Source organism: Benincasa hispida, chromosome 4 (assembly GCF_027475165.1).
Source record: "Benincasa hispida cultivar pf3 chromosome 4, pf3_genome.v1.1, whole genome shotgun sequence".
NCBI classification, from domain to species: Eukaryota; Viridiplantae; Streptophyta; class Magnoliopsida; order Cucurbitales; family Cucurbitaceae; genus Benincasa; species Benincasa hispida.
In genome coordinates this window covers 18003704-18028393 of record NC_143481.1, presented here as the reverse complement: position 1 = coordinate 18028393, position 24690 = coordinate 18003704, and the positions used below count along the sequence as shown (strand labels likewise).

The 24690-nt window shown below is 31.0% G+C and overlaps 2 protein-coding genes across 2 annotated transcripts; one reads left to right on the top strand and one right to left on the bottom strand.

The window, feature by feature from the left end:
- Positions 1 to 3935: 3935 nt before the first annotated feature.
- Positions 3936 to 10147, top strand: LOC120075445 (Glycosyl hydrolase family protein). The gene is made up of 6 exons (XM_039028844.2): positions 3936 to 4422; positions 4784 to 5083; positions 5167 to 5336; positions 6718 to 6815; positions 8408 to 9172; positions 9300 to 10147. The coding sequence occupies exons 1-6, from the start codon at positions 3985 to 3987 to the stop codon at positions 9887 to 9889; spliced, it is 2361 nt and encodes a 786-aa protein (XP_038884772.1). The 5' UTR covers positions 3936 to 3984; the 3' UTR covers positions 9890 to 10147.
- Positions 10148 to 10574: 427 nt separating this feature from the next.
- On the bottom strand, positions 10575 to 14066 carry LOC120075446 (2,3-bisphosphoglycerate-dependent phosphoglycerate mutase 1-like). Its single transcript, XM_039028845.2, has 9 exons — positions 13608 to 14066; positions 12722 to 12969; positions 12351 to 12574; positions 11941 to 12059; positions 11702 to 11858; positions 11501 to 11602; positions 11292 to 11411; positions 10933 to 10999; positions 10575 to 10850 (listed from the first exon to the last, which is right to left on the bottom strand). The coding sequence occupies exons 2-8, from the start codon at positions 12966 to 12968 to the stop codon at positions 10955 to 10957; spliced, it is 1014 nt and encodes a 337-aa protein (XP_038884773.1). The 5' UTR covers position 12969; positions 13608 to 14066; the 3' UTR covers positions 10575 to 10850; positions 10933 to 10954.
- Between the last annotated feature and the right edge of the window lie 10624 nt (positions 14067 to 24690).

The following is a 24690-nucleotide window of genomic DNA, read 5'->3' as shown; positions in this document are numbered from 1 at the left end:
TAAAACCATTTTATAAAATTAATTCAAAATAATTAATTTAAATAAAACTAATCTTAATTGATTTTTAAATAATATTAATTTAATATCTGAATATTAAAGTAATAAAATATTAATATCACTAATAAATCAATTTTATATTTAAATCATAATTTAAATACTAATTGATTTTCCAATTTCGTTTAATTTCAATTAAAATAAACGTTTATAATTGTATCATATACAATCAATCGAAAACCCTAAATTCATACATCTATACTCAATTTGTTATTTTAATTTAATGAGCAAATAGGGGGACCTCGTGGACCTACAGATCATGAGCTGCAACGATCTATAATTAATTCGTCAAAACTCTTTAATCAAATTAATTACTTTTCGTTAATTACTAAGACACACCACTATAGCTCGATAGTTGCAGTCTCCTTACTGTAGATATATTTCTATCCATATAAACTATAATCAGTAAGTTGATCTTTCACAGGTCGTTCGTAATCACAACTGGGTCAAGATTACCATTTTACCCTTGTAAATACATCTTGTTCCTTAAGTTCCAACTGACCCTCTAATGAACAATTTGATTTATAATACTTATGAATCAAGTCCTTTCTCTATCATGAGAAGGCGGGACCCCGATTGTTCAAGACTTGAAATCAGTATTTAAGAGAACAACCTATCTGTTAACCCTAAAATTGGTAGGAGTGAATTCCATCTTGCAGGGTTATGTCTTCAGCTATTCATCTGGTCTTATCCCCAAAATGGAAGGCTTATTGAGCAGCGCTATTGGACTACTCTCACCCATGTAGATCAAAGGATAATCCCGAATAAATAAAAGTTCATAGCTAGCTCAGGATTAAGATCGAGTTATCCTACGTTACTTAAATATGAAATAGTCAGTTTTAACCGTAAACGGTCGTTGTAAAGAAAAGTGACTATTTCGTGGTATAGTCTATATGCAAACTCATTGCATAGGATGCCCTCACTCACATGTCTCTACATGAATGATCTATGGATTACATCATTTGTATTACTTATACAAAATGGGTCGCATCCAATAGTGTTACCAGGATTTAGGCTAATAGACCATTTAAGCTATACACTATTAACTTATACAAAATGGGTCGCACCCAATTTCATCCATATACTAATAGACCATTTAGGCTATATACTATTAACTTGATCTTGTTTATGTCACCACATAAAGTTAAAGTATTCATACTATAGCCACGAATATGTTTATTAGATTTTCATAATAGAATGCAAAATCAACAACTTTATTGAATAAAATACTCAATAATATTTTATTGATAAATAGAATGTTTAACACAAACTGCGAGTTATAAGACATTCCCAACAGTTGTTTGCGTTTGTTTTGGTCGAATCCTGTCTTTGCTTGTGCTTTGTTGAAGAAAAAAAAACTGATATTTAGTAAAGGACAAAACCAATGGTCAAAATTTCGATGAAGTTAATATAGTTTGATTATCGATGCTTGGCCCAATTAGACATTTTTCTTCTTTTTTTCTTTTCTTTTATTTATTGGTTTTTTTTTCAATGTTATTTGAGCTTTTGTTTTGAAGGGAACATTTTTGCTTTTCTCCAAATAAAATTTGCTCTAGTTTTTTTTTTTTTTTTTTTTTAAGATTAAAATTGAATAATTTTGTTTCTTTTCTGTTGGAGATCTTTTTTTTCCCTCTTAAATAACAAATGTACGTGCATGATTATGATTGAGAATTTATCTAAATAACAAACATAAATGCTCCATAATAATAATAATAAAAAAAAGATAATAATATAGTTCTTCGTTCATCGAACACAATAAAATATTGAAATTTCAACTAATACATTGTCCATCCAAAATTAAAAATATATACCATTAGTTCATTTTGATTTTGATTGATTTGTTTTTTAATAAAATCATACAAAATCAATAATATATGTTTTTTAATACAAACCAACCTATCTAATTTACACTAAAAATTAAATCAAATCACTAGATCAACTTGATTCGATCAAATTTTAGGTTCTTTGTTGAACTCTAATTTAGATAGAGGTGATAAGATTTTGAATCATCAAATAATTTTACAAGGTGTCATTATAATTTTAAGGATATAATAACAATTAAAAAAAAAACAGAAAGAACAAAAAAAAAAAAAAGAAGACATAATAACAATTTTTTTTTTAAAAAAAAAAAATGCCAGGAGTGGGCATTCAATTTTATTTATCAAGAAGGGAACAAATCCAGCCAAATAGGAAAAAATGACAAAATGACATTTTTTTTTTAATTAGGGAGATTTCCTTTTTTTCTAAAAAAATAAAAAATCTTCGACTAATTTCTCGTGTTAGAAGTAGAAAGCCAACGCACATTTTCTTGTCGGGAGGATAAATATATTTATTTAAAAATATCATTTTGGTTTTCATAATTTATAATTTGTACTTTCAATAAGTTTAAGATTGGTCTCTAGGACTGATTTGTCGTTGATTTTTTCAAAAATTTTTTATTATCTATTATCATTTTCACCGTAATATTTACCTATTTTTTTCTTAAGCTTGCACTAAAACTATTATTATTATATAAATTTTTTTAATAAAAGTTAACTTTAAGAGATTAAGTCTAAGATTTATTGAAAGTACACGAATATTTAAAAGTGAATAAATCCCAAAATATAGAGAACAAAAGGATATATTACTTTATATATATATATATATTGAAATAGAAATTATTTCACTATTGAAGTGAGAGATTCAAACTTCTATTACATCTAAATCAAAAGTATTAATTAATTGAATTATGCTTGTATTAACCATCATAATTTCAAATGATAAAATAACTCATAATCATATTTGATAAGTAATTCACACAATAGTACAAACAAACAAATTTATAGATCTACAAAAGATTCAACACATGTGACCGTTTAAAATTTCTCATTAGCTCATTAAAAAGACTATCTAGAGATAACTTTTCAAATTACTATGCAACAATCTCACAAGTTGATTCAAAATGTTTATTTATTTATTTATTGTTGCCATTATAACAATATGTGGATAGATAATCGATCTTCAGACTGACCTCGAAGTTGATTATATAATTTTCATGTTAGTTGAGCTATGTTTGTGTTATGTTGGCATAACTAACTCAAAATGTTTATTGAGAAAGATACAATCAAGAGGTCTTTGGCATTGTTATCATAATAGTCAACAAAATTTGAGAATTTTATAATTAAATTAAAAAGGTATGGTTAAAAACATAGTTGGTAATAAACGAGTAAAACTCAACTGATATAAAATTTGCATCATCCAATATCTACTTTAAGGTTAGATGTTCGATTATCTTACTCCACATAAAAAAAAATATTTGGTTAACTATCCAATATCTACTTTTGTTTTAAAAGTGTGAAATATTTATTTATTAATTTAAATATTTTTTAAAATAATGGTTAACTATCCACATCCACGTAAGGTTGATTAAGACTAAGGGGTAACTTAAAATTTAGCTTTAAATTTTATTTTGGTTGAATCTTATTCTATTTTGGTCCATGAACTTAGTGTTTATTTTGGTCGTAGCTGTTAAGATTTTGTTAACTCTGAAACTGCATCTAGCATGTGATGAGCAAAATAAAAGTGAAGTAAAATACCTAATTATTTAAAAATACAAATCCTCTCATCATTTTGATAAAGAGCCAACTGAATTTTGATAATAGAGATCAAAATAAATATTTAGGTCCATAATAAAATGTCTTTAAAACTTTAAGGACCAAAATAAAACCAATTTTAAAGTTCAAGAAATCAAAATAGCATTTAAACCTAAAATTTAACTTTAAAAAATGGTTAGAGAATTCTTAAATCTAAAGAAAAAGAAAAATTGTTCTTAAAAAAAAAAAAGAACTTAAAAAAATGTAGGAAATATTTAAATACGATAAAGACACTGGTCGGGTCCCCCATCGCTCTATTAAGTCTCTGAAGAAGCTGAACCTTCACTCACTGTCAACAATGGCTTCTTCCTTCCTCTTCTTCCCTCACAAACTGAAACTCCAAAAACTCCTTCTCTCCGCTGCCGTCTTCTCCGCCCTCCTCTCCCTCATCGTCGCGGACTCGTCGTCTCAGCCGCCGTACGCCTGCGACTCTTCCAACCCAGTCACCAAAACACTCCCATTCTGCAGGACCTCTCTGCCGATCAAACAGAGAGCCCGTGATCTCGTCTCTCGACTCACATTGGACGAGAAGGTTCTGCAGCTCGTCAACACCGCTCCGGCGATCCCCCGCCTCGGCATCCCTGCCTACGAGTGGTGGTCGGAGGCCCTCCACGGCGTCGCCCATGTCGGCTACGGCATCCGCCTCAACGGCACCATCCCCGCTGCTACTAGCTTCCCTCAGGTTATCCTCACTGCCGCCTCCTTCGACGAAAACCTCTGGTACCAAATCGGACAGGTAGATTCAAATCCCTAACCAAACACTCTCCCCTGGTTTTCTCCTCTTTTCCATTTTCCCGTTTCAGTTCAAAATACGAATGAAACATCAGATTCGCATTTAAGTTTTAGGGTTCAATAGTTTACTGCTTATTCATTAGCGTGCCATCTCCTTTCAAATTTGTGCTGATTTCTTAGCCCACAAATCTAGGCTTAGGGACATCATTGAGTTCTGTAGTAGTTTAACAGGAATCAGAGCAATAGACCCTCTGTTTGGACTCTGGAATGCGATTTTCCTTTTGACAAACACTTGGTGGCCATTGTGCTAACTTACACTAACCCATAGAACATTGAATGAATCCATATGTGAATATGTGAAACAGGCGATAGGAACAGAGGCGAGGGCGGTGTACAATGCAGGGCAAGCGAAGGGGATGACATTTTGGGCGCCAAACATAAACATATTCAGAGACCCAAGATGGGGAAGAGGGCAAGAAACCCCAGGAGAAGATCCATTGATGACAGGAAAATACTCAGTAGCATTTGTGAGAGGGATTCAAGGGGACGCCATTGAAGGGGGGAAGCTCGGAAACCAACTCAAAGCTTCGGCATGCTGCAAACACTTCACTGCATACGATCTGGACCGGTGGAATGGGATGACTCGATATGTATTCGATGCTAAGGTAATGATTGAATTGCGATGGATTTGAAATTGGAACTGGAATTTGATTGATGGGTTTTTAGGGTTTTGGAAAAATGGATGTAGGTGACGATGCAGGACATGGCGGACACGTATCAGCCGCCATTTGAGAGCTGCGTGGAGAAGGGGAAAGCGAGTGGAATAATGTGCGCTTACAATAGAGTGAATGGAGTTCCAAGCTGTGCCGATCATCATCTTTTGACTGTTACTGCAAGAAAAGAATGGAAGTTTAATGGGTTGGAGTTTCTTTTCTTTTCTCTTTATCCAATGCTTCACTCTCTGGCATTTACTGTTTCTGCATCTTTGTCCCTCCATTATTATACTTGCTGTTGTGTTTTAGTGCTTGATCTACTAATATAGTATTCTTCTTTGGTTCTAATGCTATTTAATAGATTGTTTGAGTGGTTATTGGTTCTTAAAAGGTATGTCGGAGGTTGCTTACGAATTCGACTAATTAGCTTACAGATTCGACTAATCTTAAAATGGTTGTCGGAGCTAACTTATGAATTCAACTAACCTCATAGACAATTCATTTTGATCTAGCATCAGACGAATTTGTAAAATATTAAATTTAGTTAATTAAGTTCTTTAACCTTTATTAATAAGTAGGTTGATACATGGGTATATCCCAACTGCACTCATCTTTATTCAACCCATCACAAGTTGACATGTGATGAACTGTTTTTTCTAGAAATATATATATATATATATATATATATTTTTTTTTTTTTTCTTTATAATGAAGAGGATGCATAAGCTGCATTCAATTATTACTTTTAATTTATTATATTTTTTTTCTGAAAAAAATCAATGGATGTAAAAAAAAAAAAAGAAAAATCAACATTTTAGATATTTTTTTCTGAATAGAAACTTTAGAATTTTGTTAGCATAAAATTTCATCTCATATAAAATAGGTCTATACTTTTAGAGAATGACAGGTTGTTTGGGGTTTTTTCTTGCACAAAAAATCGAAAGGACCTATTAGATATACAAATATCAAAGGTGAGGGATTAAACTTGAAATTTGTTATTTTAGTGTATTCTAAAAAAGGTTATATATATATATATATATATATCATTATCTACTTATTAATTTCAATTTTATAAAAAAAAAAAAATTTCTCCTGAAAAGAAAACGAAGATTAAATTTCCTTATAAAAAAAATGTTCATATTTTTTTAGTTCTCGAGACGTGTGCCTTTCTCTTGTCTCTTGTTCTTTACTAAAAGAAAAATAAATAAATAAATAACGGATTCTAATTCCTCATGTTTTCCTTTCTTTTTCTAATTACTCTAATGTTATTAAAATTAAACAAAGAAATAGTTGTGAAAATAGGAAAAATATTTTTGTATAGTCCTTATTTATTTGTTTCTAATCTTTTGAGTCATTTTAGCACTGCATTTTCTCAAGAATTATTATTTCCATATTATTTTAACCCATATGCTAAATATTGCACTCATGGTCGTTCATAAGTTTGTATCGGTAAAAACTTCATGTATATATATATTTTTTGGAGTACATCAAAAAGTGATATAAAATTATTATTCTTATAATTTATTTACAACAATTGAGAAAATAACAACAATGGCCACTGATTAAGGTTATTGGGAAATAATCAGGTACATCACGTCGGACTGTGATGCGGTGTCCATCATTCATGATGCACAAGGTTACGCCAAAATTCCAGAAGATGCGGTGGCTGATGTACTTAGAGCTGGTATGTTGACTTCAATCTCAAACTTGTAATTTGTAGTTTTATTTTTTTTATTTTTTTCATTTTTTTAGTAAAAATCTGTGCTTACTAATATATACTTTTGACAACGGGGTAAAATTAGGAATTTTGGAATAGTTAGATCTGATGAACTCTTCTGAGAATCTCATAATACAGAAGCTAGTTAGTAATAAGTTTTAAATGATTGATCAAAATTTGACTTAGATAGATATAATTGTTCTCTCTTTAATTGGATATACTTTACCCAATCGAGATATTACATATCTTTTGATCGGGCCCTTCTTTTAATACGTGGGTTTCTATTCGTACTTGGTTACTTCTTCTTAATGAAAGTTGTCCCCGATATTATATAGTTACTTCTCTAGTGTAGTTACAAGTTTAGTCAATCAATTCAAATAGGTCCTTGGACTTTTAATCAATATCTAATAAAGTTCTAAACTTTTGATTATTATGTGTCTAATAAGTTTCTCAATGCTCATTATTGTGTCTATAGATCCTTGACCTATTCATCACTTTTTAAATCTCACGAACGTATTGGAAAAAAACTTGAAGGTGTAAAGTCTTATGAAACACAAAATTCAATTTTATGTCTAACAGATGTGAGTTTTTTAAAATATTAAATATTTCATGGATATAATTGACACAAAATTAATAGTTCAAAAATCTATTAGACATTTTTAGAACTCAATAATCTATAGACAGTGATTCACAAAGTACCCTTTATGCCTAAAAGTGTGGATAATTTTGAAAGAAAAATACTTTTCTTATAAAAAGAATTATATTATATATGTATAAACCTTTCAAAGTCCAATATTTTGAGCTGGCTTTATTGACTAAATGTGGAATCTTTTGTAGTGCTGTGGAGTGGACCCGTTGGGCCCAAATTAGTGGACCAATCTCAACTGCCTTTTCTCTTTGTCTCTCTTTTCCGCCACAGAAAACTACAAACTCTTCTGCACGCCTGAATATGTGGCATCCCATTACACCTAATTATAACCAAAATTATATTTAAAATAGAAAACAAATTCTATAAATGTTAGATCTTTCATTTAATTCTTAAAAAGCCATGTTCTTTTCATTGAAGTTATATCACATTAAAATGTTTCGACATTGCCCTATATCATTGCCCTGTTTGGAGAAACCCATTTCATTAGTAATTTCCATTGAAATACTTGATTCATTGAATAGATTGAGGGTAAAATTATAACTTTTAAGATATTGGGGACAATATTAACAGCTCTATGAAGTTAAGATTGCTGTAGACCCTAAATCTTTAAATTTATTTGGAGAAAACCGCTTCATTAGTAATTTCGGCTTCATTAGTAATTTCCATTAAAATGCTTGATTCTATGCATATGAGGGTAGAATTATAATCTTTAAGATATTGGTGACAATATTAATCGCTCTATGATGTTAAGATTGCTGTATCACCTTGAGTTCCATACCCCTCATTTTGGCTTCATTTTTGGTTTGTTTTTGTAAGCATATTGGTTCCAAGATTTAAACCTGATATACTTCTTATCATTCAGAGAACTGAAGAGTTTTGATTTATCACCAAAACATATAAATACTAACAGGAATGGACGTCAACTGCGGCACGTACCTGAAGGAGCATGCGAAATCTGCTGTGGAGATGAAGAAAGTACCTATTCCTTATGTAGACCGTGCACTCCGCAACCTCTTTGCCGTTAGAATGAGATTGGGTTTATTTGATGGCAATCCAACTAAACTGCCTTTTGGCCAAATTGGTCCTGACCAAGTATGCTCACAGCAACATCAAAATCTGGCTCTTCAAGCTGCAAGAGAGGGCATTGTTCTCCTAAAGAACTCTGCCAAACTTCTTCCACTTTCCAAATCGAATACGCATTCACTTGCTGTTATAGGCCACAATGGCGATGACCCGAAAACACTTAGAGGAAATTATGCAGGAATCCCTTGCAGATCTGTTACCCCATTTCAAGGTTTGAATAGCTATGTCAAGAACACTGTTTACCATAGAGGCTGCAACTGGGCTAATTGTACGGAGGCTACAATTGATCAGGCAGTGCAAATAGTGAAAAGTGTGGATTATGTGGTGTTGGTTATGGGGCTGGATCAAACTCAAGAAAGAGAAGACTTCGATCGCACGGAGTTGGGGCTCCCAGGAAAGCAAGACGCACTCATTGCTGAAGTCGCCAAAGCTGCAAAAAGACCAGTCATTTTGGTGATTCTCTCCGGAGGTCCAGTTGATATATCTTCAGCCAAGTATAATGAGAAGATAGGAAGCATCATGTGGGCTGGTTATCCAGGGCAAGCTGGAGGAACTGCCATTGCAGAGATCATATTTGGTGATCACAACCCAGGTTAACATTTTAAATATCCGTATTGTTTCGTTTAACCAGCACTTCTTTATGCTTGAAATCTTGAACTGTTCAGTGAACGAATGGATCGACATAATATTTACCCTTAATTTTCCTTTTTTGCGTGCAGGAGGAAGATTGCCATTAACTTGGTATCCACGTGATTTCATCAAATTCCCAATGACAGACATGAGAATGAGAGCAGACCCTTCAACAGGCTATCCTGGCCGCACCTACCGCTTCTATAATGGACCGAAAGTCTATGAATTTGGCTACGGTCTCAGCTACTCCAACTATCTCTATGAATTCACATCAGTTACTGAAAGCAAACTAGACCTTAGCCATCCAACAGCCAGCCAGCCAGCCATAAACTCTGACTCGGTACGTTACAGGCTCGTCTCAGACCTGGACAAGAAGTTCTGTGAGAGCAGGGCTGTGAATGTGACCATCGGAGTTAGAAATGAAGGGGAAATGGCAGGTAAGCATTCGGTATTGCTATTCGTGAAGCCTTCGAAGCCGGTAAATGGGAGTCCTGTGAAGCAATTGGTGGGATTCAAGAGGCTGGAGATAAATGCAGGGGAGAGAAGTGAGATTGAGTTTTTGGTTAGTCCTTGTGAACATGTAAGTAAGGCTAGTGAAGAGGGACTGATGATTATAGAAGAAGGGTCTTATTCGTTGTTCGTAGGAGATGTGGAACATCCTTTTGATATCTTTGTTTGATATCAGCTTGGATTAATAATAATACTTTGGAATATGATGCAATAGTTACAATCAGTTCATTTCATACGCAGGAGAGATTGTATTATCTGAAGTTAACTCCAATGATGTGCTTTGCTGCCTGTAATGGAAAATGTGCAGCTCTTAAGTACACGAGTGAAGTGGAGCTATCTTCATTATGTAGCCAGAGATAAATAAGCAAATGTTTCTTTAAGAATTCCAATAGAATCACATCACTGCCATTTTTCTCTTCATGTAAAATCCTATTTGCATTTGGGGGAGATGAGTTTAACTTTATAGTGACTTGAAATGCTTGATTATATTTAGAGTGAAAATATAAAGAGATTTTAAATATGTTCTTTATTTTTTCCCATCTTTTTTCTTTACGAGTACAGAAGTAAAAGTGCTAGGCACAAAAGGAAAGGACATACAACGAGAGAGTACATTTTTTTTTCCTTTTATTTTCTTGATACATGCTATATAGTAATATAAAAGGCTTAAATTTCATCTTTTGTTAAACTATACGAAATACCCTTGAATTTGGTGTAAGTTTTAATCATACCCCTAACTTTGGGAAGTTTCATTTTTACCCTTAACTTTGAATTTTTTTAGAAAGAAGAAAAAGAAAAAAAATTGTTCTTATTGTTGTAAAAATGTTGGAGTAACTAGAAATAATTTAGAACAGCCATTGAGAAACATCTTCTTCTGAAGGATTATTACTAAACTCTTGCCTAAACTACAATGGGGATAACTCAACCTTACAAAGTTTGGTACAAAGATTCAATCCCTAAACAGGAATAATAATAACAAACAAAGGATAATTCATACAAACTATTCGTATACTTTCCATTCGAGGAAAAAAAAACTAAAACAGTATTTTCGAGCAAACTTTTTCTTTTTCCTTGCATTCTAATTACCACAAAAGCACGTCATTAATAGTTGCAGTGCAATTGGAAGCAAGGACCTGAAAGCAAGCAACAAAACAAATATGTCAACCAAATGAAACTGTAATGATGTGAAAAGAGAGGTTAAGAATTGATGGTTACCTGTATTTGGCAAAATATTATTTTAGTTTAACATCTCATCTAACTTCTGTCTGTAGAGAGCCAAACTCTGCCAAAAGTTCCAATAAAAAAGAGAAGTTAGTTCTAAATCTATAACAGAATCACCACAAGCCAACAGAAAAGAGTTAGAAAAGTTTAACAAGGAAACCATTTTCATATATCTTTAGACTTTAATGTCTTAGCAAGTTGCTTAATTAAAAGTTGATAGAGTTCTTTTCATCATTTATATCTCTTTTGCACCAAAGCCGTAGAAGCTACATTTAGCAATCAAGAACACAAGGTAGGGTCTGGCTAATCCCGTGGTGGTCGGAAGAATGAAGAAGAAGGCTAAAGTTGCATACCCGGGTATAAGCGTAAACGCCTGCCTCAGAAGGTCCAGCAGGACTTCCCCTCCTAATGAAGTTCCCTTCTTTAAATATATAGAGCATCGGAATTCCAGTCGATAACTCTAAGCTAATAACCTGAAAGATATTTTCGTTGACATTATTATATAACAGAATAAGATCGGTATATAAAAGAGTATACCCAAGGTCATGAAATGGTATATTACCTCCTGAGAAGTTAATTTGTCTAGGTACATAATTATGGACCTCAATGAATTTCCATGTGCAGCAATCATTACATTCTTTCCAGATTGCAGCTGGGGTACAATCTGCAGGGGAAATCTCACATGATTAATTCTTGATCTTCAACAATGGCGTGAGATGCAGTTGAATAAAAAGAAACACAAGCAAAAGAGCAGTTATTATACGTGATCTTTAAAATAAGCAACAGCTCTCTCTGCACACATTTCTAAACTTTCGCCATTAGGAGGAGGAATATCATAACTTCGACGCCATTCGTGGACTTGTTCTTTTCCATATCTATCAGCAGTTTCCTGCTTGTTGAGACCCTGTAGTTCTCCGTACCTGCAAACAAAATTTGTCTTAGAAAAAAGTTTGACAATGTTAATATGAATAATAAAGAGGGTGAAATTGTGGTGATAATTACATTCTTTCATTCAATCGCCAAGATGCTATTACTGGGATGGATTGCTTTTTGGTTTCTTCACTAAATATTTGACTCCAGACCCTTGCCTGCTCGGTTTCATTATGAACAATAACGGGAACCTATATGCATGCATGAATAGTTAGTGAAGAGATTAGCTAAGAAAGGAATGTAAAATTAGAACAAGGAAAAAACAATTGTAGGTATGAAAGATGGTTTTGTACAACAGCAAAAACTATCATGTTGATATAGATGATAAAAATGAAGACATATCCAAATATAGCAGAAATGGTTTTCTACTTCAACCAGCAATGGGCTCTTCAATAGGAGGATACAGGGCATCAGAGTGTAAAAACTTTAAGGTTACATCAATAATAATTTTGAAGTCCAAAGATTTAAATATCTCAAATTACCTTTTTACGACGATGCTGAGTCATAGCAAGCATAGCAGTCATCTGTGCACGAATGAGCGAAGATGTATAGATCATGTCGACGGGTATATTGCTGATTCTCTTGCCAGCTTCAATTGCCTCTTCCACACCTTTCTTGGTCAATGGCACATCAACACAGCCGGTAAATAAGTTCTTTTCGTTCCACAACGATTCTCCATGCCGAATCAAAATCAAGGCTGCTTCATCTGATATGCAGCCAAACAACATTAGCATAAAGTATATATTCAGATAGCAAGAGATTAAGCCTATAACTTGTATTATACCAAGAATGACCACTGAACGCATAGCTTCACCATTTAGACACTATAATCTCTGGAACCACACCAACTTACTTTGTTTTTTCTGCGGGTCTTCAGTGGTGTTGATTGAAGGTGATGAAATGTGATCAAAAACTGAAGTTTGAGAAGAAGCTTGAATTGCTTTTATATTCACATGGCCAGATCTAGGAGACTTCTTTCTGAAGACCCCAACTTCTACCTTGAAACACTTTGAATTCAATTTTGTTAAATTAGTTGTACTGTTAGCTTGTCCATGGGAAAGAAAAGTCCCAAGAGATTGGTTAAATACTGCAGCAGCCATTCTGAAAATAACAAATGATCCCAAGTAAGAACAGAAACTCAACAAAATTTTACAACTGGATAATTTCATACCAACAAACACAAACTACAAATTCGTAATCTGAATAGAACAATTTCAATTATGTGAAGAACACAACAGTATTATCTACAAAATGTGGAAATGGGTTTAAGGGAAAGTGTGCAAACAAAGCATTAAGCATGAATTCAAAGCTCTATGGCATTTTTCTTCTATTCTCATTCTCAGTTGATATCAAAATCATAAACAACAAGCAAATTCGAACGCCGATATCAACGAAATCGTCATCCACACAAATTAAACTCTCCTACTAGGATCGAAACAAAATCAGAAGCATACACAGAAAATTCAAAGTAGACCAAAAAAAGCATTAAACATGAACTCAAAGCTCTATAACATTTTGCTTCAGTTCTCATTCTCAGTTCATATCAAAATCACAAACAACAAGCAAATTCAAACACCGATGTCAGCGAAATCATCATCAACACAAATCAAACTCTCCTCCTACGATCGAAACAAAATCAAGAGCATACAGACTCCCCCAGAAGCAGAAAAACAAGCGCCGCAACAAGAACACAACTGCAAAACAGAAATGCTGATCTGAGAAAGAAGAAAACAAAGTACCTTGCTATATGGACCAGCGATGAAACCGAGGGAGAGGAACAGTGAAAGAACGAAATGGGGTTGGAGTTAATTACAAAATAAGAAAAGGGGTTATGAGAAAGAGGATGGAGATGGGGATTGAGGTTACAGAAGTGAAAAAAATGGAGTCGTTATCGACGGAAAGATTGAAGAAATTGGAAAGCGCCCAAAAAGAATTATATGATTATGACTATGATTATGAAGAAAACAAGAAGGTAATGGAATGAGTATAGAAAAAATCGAAGCAGAGAATGAAAATGGAGGCGTGAAGGGTGAAGTTTATAGGAAGAGAGTTGGAGGAGGAGTCAATTTTGACCCACAACTTGGCGAGTTTTAGTAGAAAAGACAAAGGAATTTTGTAGGCTTATGGCTTTCCAGGATCTCTCTAAGCAGGCTCTCTCAGGGTGGTAGGTTTTGCTTCTGGTTGACAACTGACATCTCAATCAACTAACACCTCAATAAACCTTTGTATCGTACACTCGAATTCTGTTTTTAAAAATTGTTTTTCGATTCATTAATTTAAAAAATGTAAATTCTAAAAACACATTTATGCATTTTTATTCTATCTAGATTTTGAATTTTAAATTTTAAAATATTAGATTATATTAAATAAAGATAAAAATATTTAAAATATCATATGTCAAATTATACACTCAATTTCTGTTTTAAAATATATAATATATATTATAAATTATATAATATTATAAAATAATAATTATATAATTTTTTTAAAACATAAATCATATTAAAAATAAATTTATAATAGTTTGTTCTGTATTAGTGGGTAACTACAATTAGTTTTATGATTTATAAATATATAGTATCAAACACATTTTAAACTATTGGTTAAATTAGAATTCAATTTATGAACCTTCTACCAAACATGAAAATATGAAATACATTTTTGTTTTCATTGAATCCCTATTTTCAAATTATCTACTAAAAAGGTCTTAACGTTTTATATCCACGAAATTGTAGATAGAAATATCAATACCAATATTGATTTTAATGATATAAAACATAAAATTTAAAATTTAGTTTCCATTAAATGTAAAAATCAAATTTATATCTAATAGAACAATTAATTTTTCAAATTTTTGAATTTATATAGAAATTATTAGGCATGAAAATTTAAAGATTTATTAGATAGTTTTGAAAGTTCGTGAACAATCTAAGCTTATAATTTAGCCTTTTTCAGTTTCTTACAATTTTATATTTGGTTAAAGTATAAGTTCAGTCCTAAACATTTAAATTTATGTTTTCAAATCTTAAAATGTATAAGTCCACAAACTTTTAAAAAAATATTTTCTAACTATCAATTTTGTTGCGTCTAAATAGATTTTTCACATGTTCAAAAAATTTTAAAACTAATTTATCTATTATATATAAAAGTCTAAATTTTTTATTTTGTTTAGAGTATATTTGAAAATTTTTGAAAACCTCGAATATGTCAAGATTAGATACAAAATTGACATTTTAAAAATTTATTTAACACAAAATTAGAAGTTTAAGAATTTACTAGATACTTTTAAAGTTTAAGATCAAATAGGCACAAATGTGCAGATTAAAGTATTAGAAATTTCGAAAAATTCAAAGATTAAATAGACAAATTGAAAAGTTTATGGATTAAATTTTGTAATTTAAATCTTCTATTTCTACTATAAAATTTTCAGTTGTAGTAAAATTACACTTTCTTTTTTAACCTCTAATCTCGAGGTTAGAGGTTAATACTACAAGTATTATGTTAGTTAAGGTATATTCATTTTGGATGCACTTTCTTTTCTAGAAAGAAAAATTAATTAAAAGTTGTATTAGATAACTTTTCATAATAGTTTTTAATAAATCTTTATTATCTTTATACTTTAAAAAGGAAAAAGGTTTGAAGTTTCATCAACCTTAAAAAATTGGCTTAACATATTCTTCAATTTTGAAAAATTTCTTACAACTAGGAATTAATGTTAGAAAAATTAGAAATCTATTAGACACCTTTTACCTATCAACAACACAACAAAAAAAATCAAGATACAACTTTCTTTTAGAGTTGTGTTATTATTATTATTATTTTTATAGATATAAAAGGTTAAGTATCAAATTTGTAATTTGATCTTAGAAAAGTATAATATTGATAGAGGGTAGATGATTTATGAGGATACCATTTTTACTTAATATTAATATGAATTTATTTCTAATTTTGAAAGGGCTTAAATTCTATATAAGAAGAGCACAATAAATTTCTTCTTATTATAATGTTTGGGTAGAGAATGAAGGAGGGGTTGGGACACTTTGGGAACAAAACAACCTTTGGAGAGCACAAAGGACCTTTATAAATGGTTAAACTATTGTTTTATTCATAAACTTTAAGAGACATTTGGGATATTTGGGATGCTGGATTTGTTATTATAGCCCCTAAATTATAATATTATGTAAGTTATAATAGTCTATAAATTTTTAATAATTTGTGGGCACAAACTATTGTAACCTAGGTAGGAAATGGTAAGTTGTAACAAAGTGGAAAGAGATGATGAGTAGAAAATAATGTAACAAATAGTAAATATTGTAATAAAGAGGAATTCAAAATAGTAATACTATAGTTAATTATATGTTATAATGGTTGTAAACACTAACTATTATACTTGGAGCCCCAAACATGGAGTGACCTATAATAGTTCGTTCCAGTCAATTGAAATTTGAGTCAAAAAACTCCTGAGTTACATTTCATCTTAAATTTAGTATTCGAGATTTGGTATGAAAAAAAACCATTATTATGCTAGAAAAGATATTGTGTAAATTTATTTTTTAAATCATTATTGAAAATATAGATATCAATGAAATGAAATCAAAGTACAAAATCATAATGGTGTTTTAATTGCCTTTATAAATTTTAGAAATAGAGTACTATATTATTTTTAAAATTATAAATTATAAGTTTATTCCACAAATTTTAAGTTTGCATCAAGTCTCCAAACGTTTAAGATTTGTTAATATATGTTTGGATCAATTTTTCGTTTAATAAGTTATTAAAATTAAAAAAACATTTATAGGCCTATTTTCTTAACAGAAATATTTATAGGCCTTTTAAACTATAAATTGCGTGACTAATAGGAGAGTTCGATAGTTTATTAAATTATTAAATACAAATTTTAATTTTATGTTTAGTAGAATAATTAATTTAAAAAAAGAAAGTTGTCAGAAATCTTTAAAATATAAAATCGAAAGTTCAGGAAATGTTTGCCTAAAAAAAGTTCATAAAATTATTAGATATTTTGTATGTTTTGTATTAGGATGAATTCATCTAAAAAAATACTTTTCAGTTGGAAAAATTTTAAATCTAAAAGATTTTAAAAGGTGAGAATGATTTTATGTTTTTATTTGTATTAAGAATCAAACTACTTTTAGAAATTGATTCAATTTTTTAATATTTGGTGACAATGTATGGAATAAGAGAACAAAATTTCAATATGATCTCAAAATAAATACAAGCAATTGAGTTATACTTAGGTTGACAATAATAATAAAATATTTTAACATCAAATAACAATGCTAATTTTATTATGGCTTTTTCAAATTATTGTTTTTTAAGTTATTTGTTATGTTTACCCAATGAAAATCGAAAGAAACAATATTTTTGTCGATTTATTCCTCAACTAATGCTTAACAAATACAAATGAAAACATAAAACTAAAAATGTAAACATCATATATTAGGAAAAAGAGGATTGAATCAATAAATAAAAAGAAAAAAAACATTATTTTTATGTTGAATTTAAATACAGGAAGTTATACGAACAAAAAAAAAAATACATACAAACTCATACTTAGTTAGAGACTAAATTTGTATTGTATCTTTTAAAATAATTACTAAAATGAACCTAACTAACATTAATTGAATTAAAGTTTTTTAATTGAAAAAATTATTTACTATTATTATTATTATTTAAAGAAAATGGGGTGGGACTTGGAGTTGGGACCGGTGGGTTGCTTTCAAATTGGGGTTCGGTAACAACAATAACGCTAACGCTACCGCTACCGCTACATAACAAGGAGTAAACCGGACCGGTCGCCATCACGTTTTCTGTAGACCGGTTCAAATTCAGACAGCACGCTAAAGCCACGTGCCTTTTCAGCTCAGCCTCTCTTTACTCACCTACCCGCCTCCCACTCCCGGCCCCACATTCCGTAATCAACTAACATTTTCAAGAAAAATAATATGTAATAAATTCTCGCATATAAAATAGTAAGAATTATTGAGGTCTCAAATTGAGATATCGACACTGATGAAATTTTTAAGAAAAATTATGAAAATTGATGAAAATTATTATAATTAATTAATGAAACTTTGATTGTAGTTTAATTGGACTATAATTGATTATTTATAATCACAGTTTGTATTAAGTAAGACATATTTAGATGTCTATTATAAATATATGTGTAAATGTTGATGTAAGAGTATAAATTAAAAAAAAATATAAAACAATTACAAAATAACATAAAGTTTAAGAATATTTTTAGGTGAAATGATGTGAAAATTAAGAAAGTTTTGGATTGTAAAAAAAAAAAAAAAAACTCACATATTCAACTTTGAGGTGAAATAATATGAAAATTCAATTAAAAATGTTTGAGATGAAAAATAAATATATGTTATTTTTGTGATTTTTTTCCAAATTCAGTTTCTTTATAAATGAGAGTTTTTGGTTTAAATAAAGCTAAAAATGGATAAATGTTGGAAATTATAAAAAGTAGCAAATAAAATAGGCTTAAGGCTTAATCTTTCGTCGAAAATGGCATTGGAATGTGAAACTATCGAATTGTCGTAATCAGGATCATAAAATTGAAAAACTTGAATTTTGAAATAACGTAGTTAATAAAAAATCGGATTTTTTTTGAAATGTTGAAATTTCACTAAATTTTGAGGAAATTGGAATATCACTAAATGTCGAAATTTCTAGAATTTTTTTTCAAAATTTGATGAAAAATAAAATTTCTCCCTATCAAAATTTCGAAGTCATCAAAATCTCAAACGTTAAATTGAAATTTCGAGATTTTGATAAAATTTTAAACCAAGAATGACATTTTTAGTTTCTTAATTTTGATCTTCATATTTATTTACTAGAAAATTTTTATAATGAAGTTTGAAGCTTGTACTAAATTTTGAAATATAGTTTATTATTGAAATATGTTTTTCTTTAAGTACGGTTGAGGTTTGAAGTTGTTAAAAAAAAACATATATTTTTCATTAAAATATGGATTAAAAATTGACATTACAATTGATGTATATAAATTAAAAGACATATATGACATGAAACTATATAGATTATTAAGTTTGTTGTTATAATTTATTTTTTTCTCTCAAAAGATATAGTTAGAACCACTTGCCTAATCAATTTTTATACATTTATTGTCATGTCAATTTATGTAAATGATGTTCTAAACGATATCATGTATGACATATAATTTTTACACATTAATCATCGTGTTATTTTCCATCCTATTTTAAAGACAACTTTCTTTTTTAGGTCTTGAGCACAATTAAAATCTAAATCAAATTTAAGAGATTTCATAAATCAACATCCTTATTACTACTATGATGATGATGTTTATAGTTAATGAAAATTTTGGGTAGGTGTATCTAAACATGTGATCAAAAGAATATGCCTTTATTATATTCTTCAAGGGTGAGGTGGGGGAGGACCCTGGGTCAAAATTAGCCAAATAATTGAAATTTTGGCCCTTTTTGACTGGAATTTTAAGGCAATTTTATGTTCAACTTTATTATTAATTATTATGGATTTCCTTTTGGCATGAAAGCATTTTCTTATTTTATTAAATCTATTTTTAGATAAATATTAAATCTTATTTTAGCATATCTAATTTCACATTTTGTCTACATAAGTTTTTAAATTTCCACAATATCTATTTTAATCCATTTACTTTTTTTTTAAAATAACCTTTTGATCCATTTAATTTTATTTATTTATTTATTAATATAATTTCAACCCAATACAATATTTAATAATTTCTTTTAGATACTAAAATGAGCATAATTCAATTGGTATCGAGGGTATATTATCGATTTCGAGGTTAGAGGTTCCATTTTTCATCCACATATTGTTAAAAACAAATTGTTAAGTATTGTATAACTTTGCATTTAAAAATTTCACTGTGTATATTATTTGTGTTGGAATTATAACAATAAGGATCAATCACCTTAATAAAGATCAAAATACGTAACATTAAATATGTTTATATTGACTTATAGCTAAATTATTTTTAAATTTTAATTTCTGAATTTTTACATATTTCTAGTTATTAGACCTACCAAATAATATATATATTGATTTTTATCAACTTTGACCGAACATCAAAATTCAAAATTCAACCCTATTATATCGTAAGGAAAAAAAAAAGAAAAAAAGAAAAAAAAAGAAAAGAGAAACTGTTATAAAATCTTATTCCTATAGTAAGGAAAACGTGGGTTGTACATCACTTGGACGTAAATGTTACCATTTTTCTTTTGTACTAAAAAAAACTATATTTTAGAAGGTAAATAATTTATTCAATCATCTTAATGCTGGGAGTTCAAGTGGTCCTCGGTTGAGTTGGGTGTTAGTTTTGTTCATTTTGGGATGTTTGATTCACCAACGTGAGTTGAGTTGGTATATTGTATAATATACCAACTCATTGTTTGACCAAAGTTGGTGGAGTTGAGTTACATATTTTATTAACTCACCCCAATTCACTCTAACTTTCTTTTCTTCCAATGTTTTTAATGGCTTCACCCATCGGCCACTGTTACATTCTAGGAACTAACTTTAGACTCCGACAACCACTTCTGATGACAACTCCGACGACCAACTCCGGACTCCGACAATCATTGCTGATGACAACTCCAACGATGAAATCCAGACTCCGACAACCACCTCTAATGACAACTCCAACGACCAACTCTGGGCTTCGACAACCTTCGTGCGACCAACTCTGACAACCAATTCCGAGCTCTAGCAACCACTTTCGGTGACTCAATTCTGACGACCACCTTCGCGCTACCAACTCTGATGACCAATTTCAAGCTCCAACAACAAACTCTGATGACCAACTTTGACAACTACCTTTGTAGGCTCCGATAACCACCTTCGACTACAAACTCCAATGAAAAACACATTCAATGACCACCTTTGAGTGAGCAACTTCGACGACCAACTTGGAGCTTCGACAACCACCTTCGACGACAAACCTCGAAAACCAACTCTAATATCACCTTCATGTGATTAACACTCAAGCTCCAGTAGCCACCTTTGACTACAATCTCCAGCAAAAACCATATTCGAGGATCAACTTCGACGACCACCTTCGTCTGACCAACTCTGGGATTTGAAAACCACTTTCGATAACAAACTTCGACAACCAACTTCGATACCATCTTCATGTGACCAACTTCAGGCTCCAATAACCACCTCCGACTACAAACTCCAGTGAAAGCATTTTCGATACCACCTTCATGCGACCAACTTCAGACTCCAACAACCACCTCCTACTACAAACTCTAGTGAAAGCATATTTGATAATCAACGTCAACAACCACTTTCGACTATTATAAGACTGATGATTGTTAGAGTATGTTGTAGAGTTGTTGATTATATAAAAAAAATATTATTTTGTCTACATTAAGTGTAATATTTATACGTAAAAAATTGTAAAAAAAATATTTTTATTTGATTGAATTCACATTTCAAATGAGTGTTAAGAATATTTAGACGAAAAGTAAGTATGTGTTGAAAAGTATGTAACATGCAAAAAAAAAACATAAAATGATTTTTTTTCTGGAATATTTTCTAGCAATAATTAGTGAAGAATAGAGATTTATTTTCTGGTGATCCTCCAAATTTAGAGGAATTGAAAGTGAAATTGTTGAAGTAAATGTGGTGACATTCCATTGGCTGCTAAGATGATGAGTGATGCATGGTTAATGCAATGAAATAATGGTGTAGAATGTGATGGTGGAATATGCGTTGTGCATGCAAGTTTTCTCAGTAAGATCCAAGTATAAATCCTATTGAGTTGCCTGGTAAGTCCAGGGTCGAACACAGGGACTAAGGAAACAGTATGCGATGGTAATTTTCTATTACTTTGCGGTAATAAATAAATCAATGCATTGATTGGTATGTTGTTTAAAGTATAAAGTTTATGCGGCAGATTTGAGAAAAGAATTAAAAATATGAAAGTACAATGAGTATGCAAGGGAACGGGTTGAGAAGGGATTTAGCTAGCGCTTCCTAAGATTGTGTTCATATTATGAGATCATGCTACATACATACAACAACAAGTCATCTCTCAATGCAAATGCTATGGCTTCTAGTTTTAGAACGCATGCGATGTATGCGATGATGTCTATAGGACTTACATCTAAGCCTCTATTCTTGTCTATGCGATGATGAATGGCACACACATACACAAGGCGACCGCATATTACCATAACCTATTTCTAGGGTGCATGCGATGCATGTTGACAAACAGAGCTTATCTTTAAGTCTCCATCTCTTGCTTATGCAGATCTAATCTTGCTTTCTCAAGTCTAGATTCTAACCTAGCTCTCTCAAGTCTTAGGTTCTTTCTTTAGACTCTCTCTCGAGTAGCTCTAAAGGGGTGATGGATGCAACATAAGACAAGATGATTACATGCAATAAAGATCCTAGGTCATGTTAGCTAAGTACTTCTCAACCCATTTGAAAGTTTAGTTACTCATGCATATTGTAAAGAGAGTGAATAGATGTAGAAATATAGTTTCCATTCTATAAATGAAATCAAAACACAGAATGACAATGTGAAATAAAGATAAGGAGCCTGGTAGCAATTTCTTGCTTCCCAAGGCTTTTACACTGTTTTCTCTACTCTGCTTAAAAGATATTCTTGCTTTCGCAAGAGTTGGCCCTCTCTCTGTTTTCTACGCTCCCTGGTACTCTCTCGAGCTGACCAGGATGATCTTCCAGCGTCTTCTCTCTTCTATCGCTTCCGCCTTCTAAGTATAAGGAAACTATAAACAAGGGCTAACTATCTTCTACATGGCTCAGTTGGAATGAAAAACCAAACTCCTTCCATGAAGGTGGCCTTCGGTATTTATAGAGCCTCAGGGTGAAGAGCTTTCTCTCTCAAATGATTGCACTGATAGGATGTCATTAATTCAATGTTTGATGTGTCGAATAATTGTCACCGAAAAGTTGAGTGTACTTGCTACAGTATTGTTAACGGCTTGTCAACTTAATTCGAAATCGACCGTCATCAGCTTTCTATCCCATCGTGATTTATTAAGCTTTCACCTTGATGCGTTGGCTCTAAGCGGCCACCTTCTTGAGTAGATTTTCGCGAACGTAAACGATCGCATAGCCTTGCAGTCGCAATTTCTTAATGCACTCAGACGTTAATTTCTTTGGATCGCAATTCCGCCTTGCTCCAATGCATTTTCTGCACAAAAATACATAAGTTAGCTGTTTTTAATGTGATGAAAGCATGCGATCGCAATGTTATAAACTTAATGTTTTTGGACGCAATTTTATATATTTTTACCGTTGCAATCCTTCATTGTTTTATATCTTTGCGCTGTAATAATGTGCATTTTTGCCCGTTATCAATGGGAGAGATTTAATTAAAAAAAATCATTACATAGTAAAAATATAGAGTAATAACAAGAAGAAAGAAAAATAAGAAGATGATAATGAAATTTGGAGAAAAAATTAAGGATCAAAAGTTTTGATTTCTCTTTGGTTTCTTATTTTATCTAACCAAATTTCTAAAAGAAATGTAATGGGTTAGTTGTTGTTCATTGCTCACAAAAGAAAGAAAGAAAGAAAGAAAGAAAGAAAGAAAGAAAGAAAAGTTTTAACAATTAACAGAAAAAAATTGCAATCCATATTTTATTCAAATAAAGATGGATAGAATTACTGAATTAAAAAGTTACAAAACAAAAATAGTAAAAAACATATTATTTAGAGTTCAAAAAACTGTATCAGATATCCCAAACATATGAACTCAACTTTGCACCCCAAACACAAATATATGAGCTCAGGTCAAATAACTTTGCATCCCAAACTAAGGGTAGAAATAGTTCGGTTTGGTGGTTAAATAAAACCGAACTGATTTATTGGTTCAAACCGAACCGTATATGTGGTTCGGTTCAGTTCGATTTCAAATTCGGTTTTGGCATTTTAAAAAAATCTATGTTATATTTTTTTAACTAAAAAAGGTTTGATTCGGTTTGGTTTTACTCTTTTTTAAATATATAAATAAATAAATATATGTATTAGTTGAAAACGGTTTGGTTCGGTTCAATTTTAAATTTGGTTTTCGAAATTGAAACCAAACCGAACTGAATTAATTCGATTTCAAACTTTATTCAAATCGGATCGAATCGCATTTTTCGGTTTCACTGAGTTTTCGATTCGGTTCGGTTTTTAGAAACGGTTTGATTTTTGTGGTTTAAATGACCACCCCTACCTCAAACACAGACATATGAACTCCATAGATATATGAACTCCACAGACTTATGAACTCTAGACATCCTATTTTAACTCAGCACCCCAAACAACCCCTTTGATATTTGGAAAGTCATCAATTTTGAATTAAATATTGAGGTCAAATTTGGAAAGTTTGTTTCTTTATATTACTATTATTAACTTTATCATTTATATAAAATTTATTTTGATTCTGTAAATACTATGATTAAAAATGGACAAGATCTCCCAATAAACTCTATTATTAAGTTAAAATGTCATTATTCCATCAATGAATTACCAAAACGAAACGAAAAGAAAAGAAAATAAAACTTAAATCTTACATCATTGCGCTATAAAAGTTATGTTACATTTTTTTTTTCTTTTTGCAGAAATTTATGATTTTAAATAACACCACAAAAAAAATCTACCTCACCTTGTGAAACCAAATGTTAGTTATTGTTATGGGTGATTTTAAATTGAATGTATAATTGACATAAAATAAAGAGAGAAGCAACAAGGCTGATAAAATAACAAGATTTGGGCTAAAAATAACATTCTAGACTTGGAGAGGGTTAGTTCGTG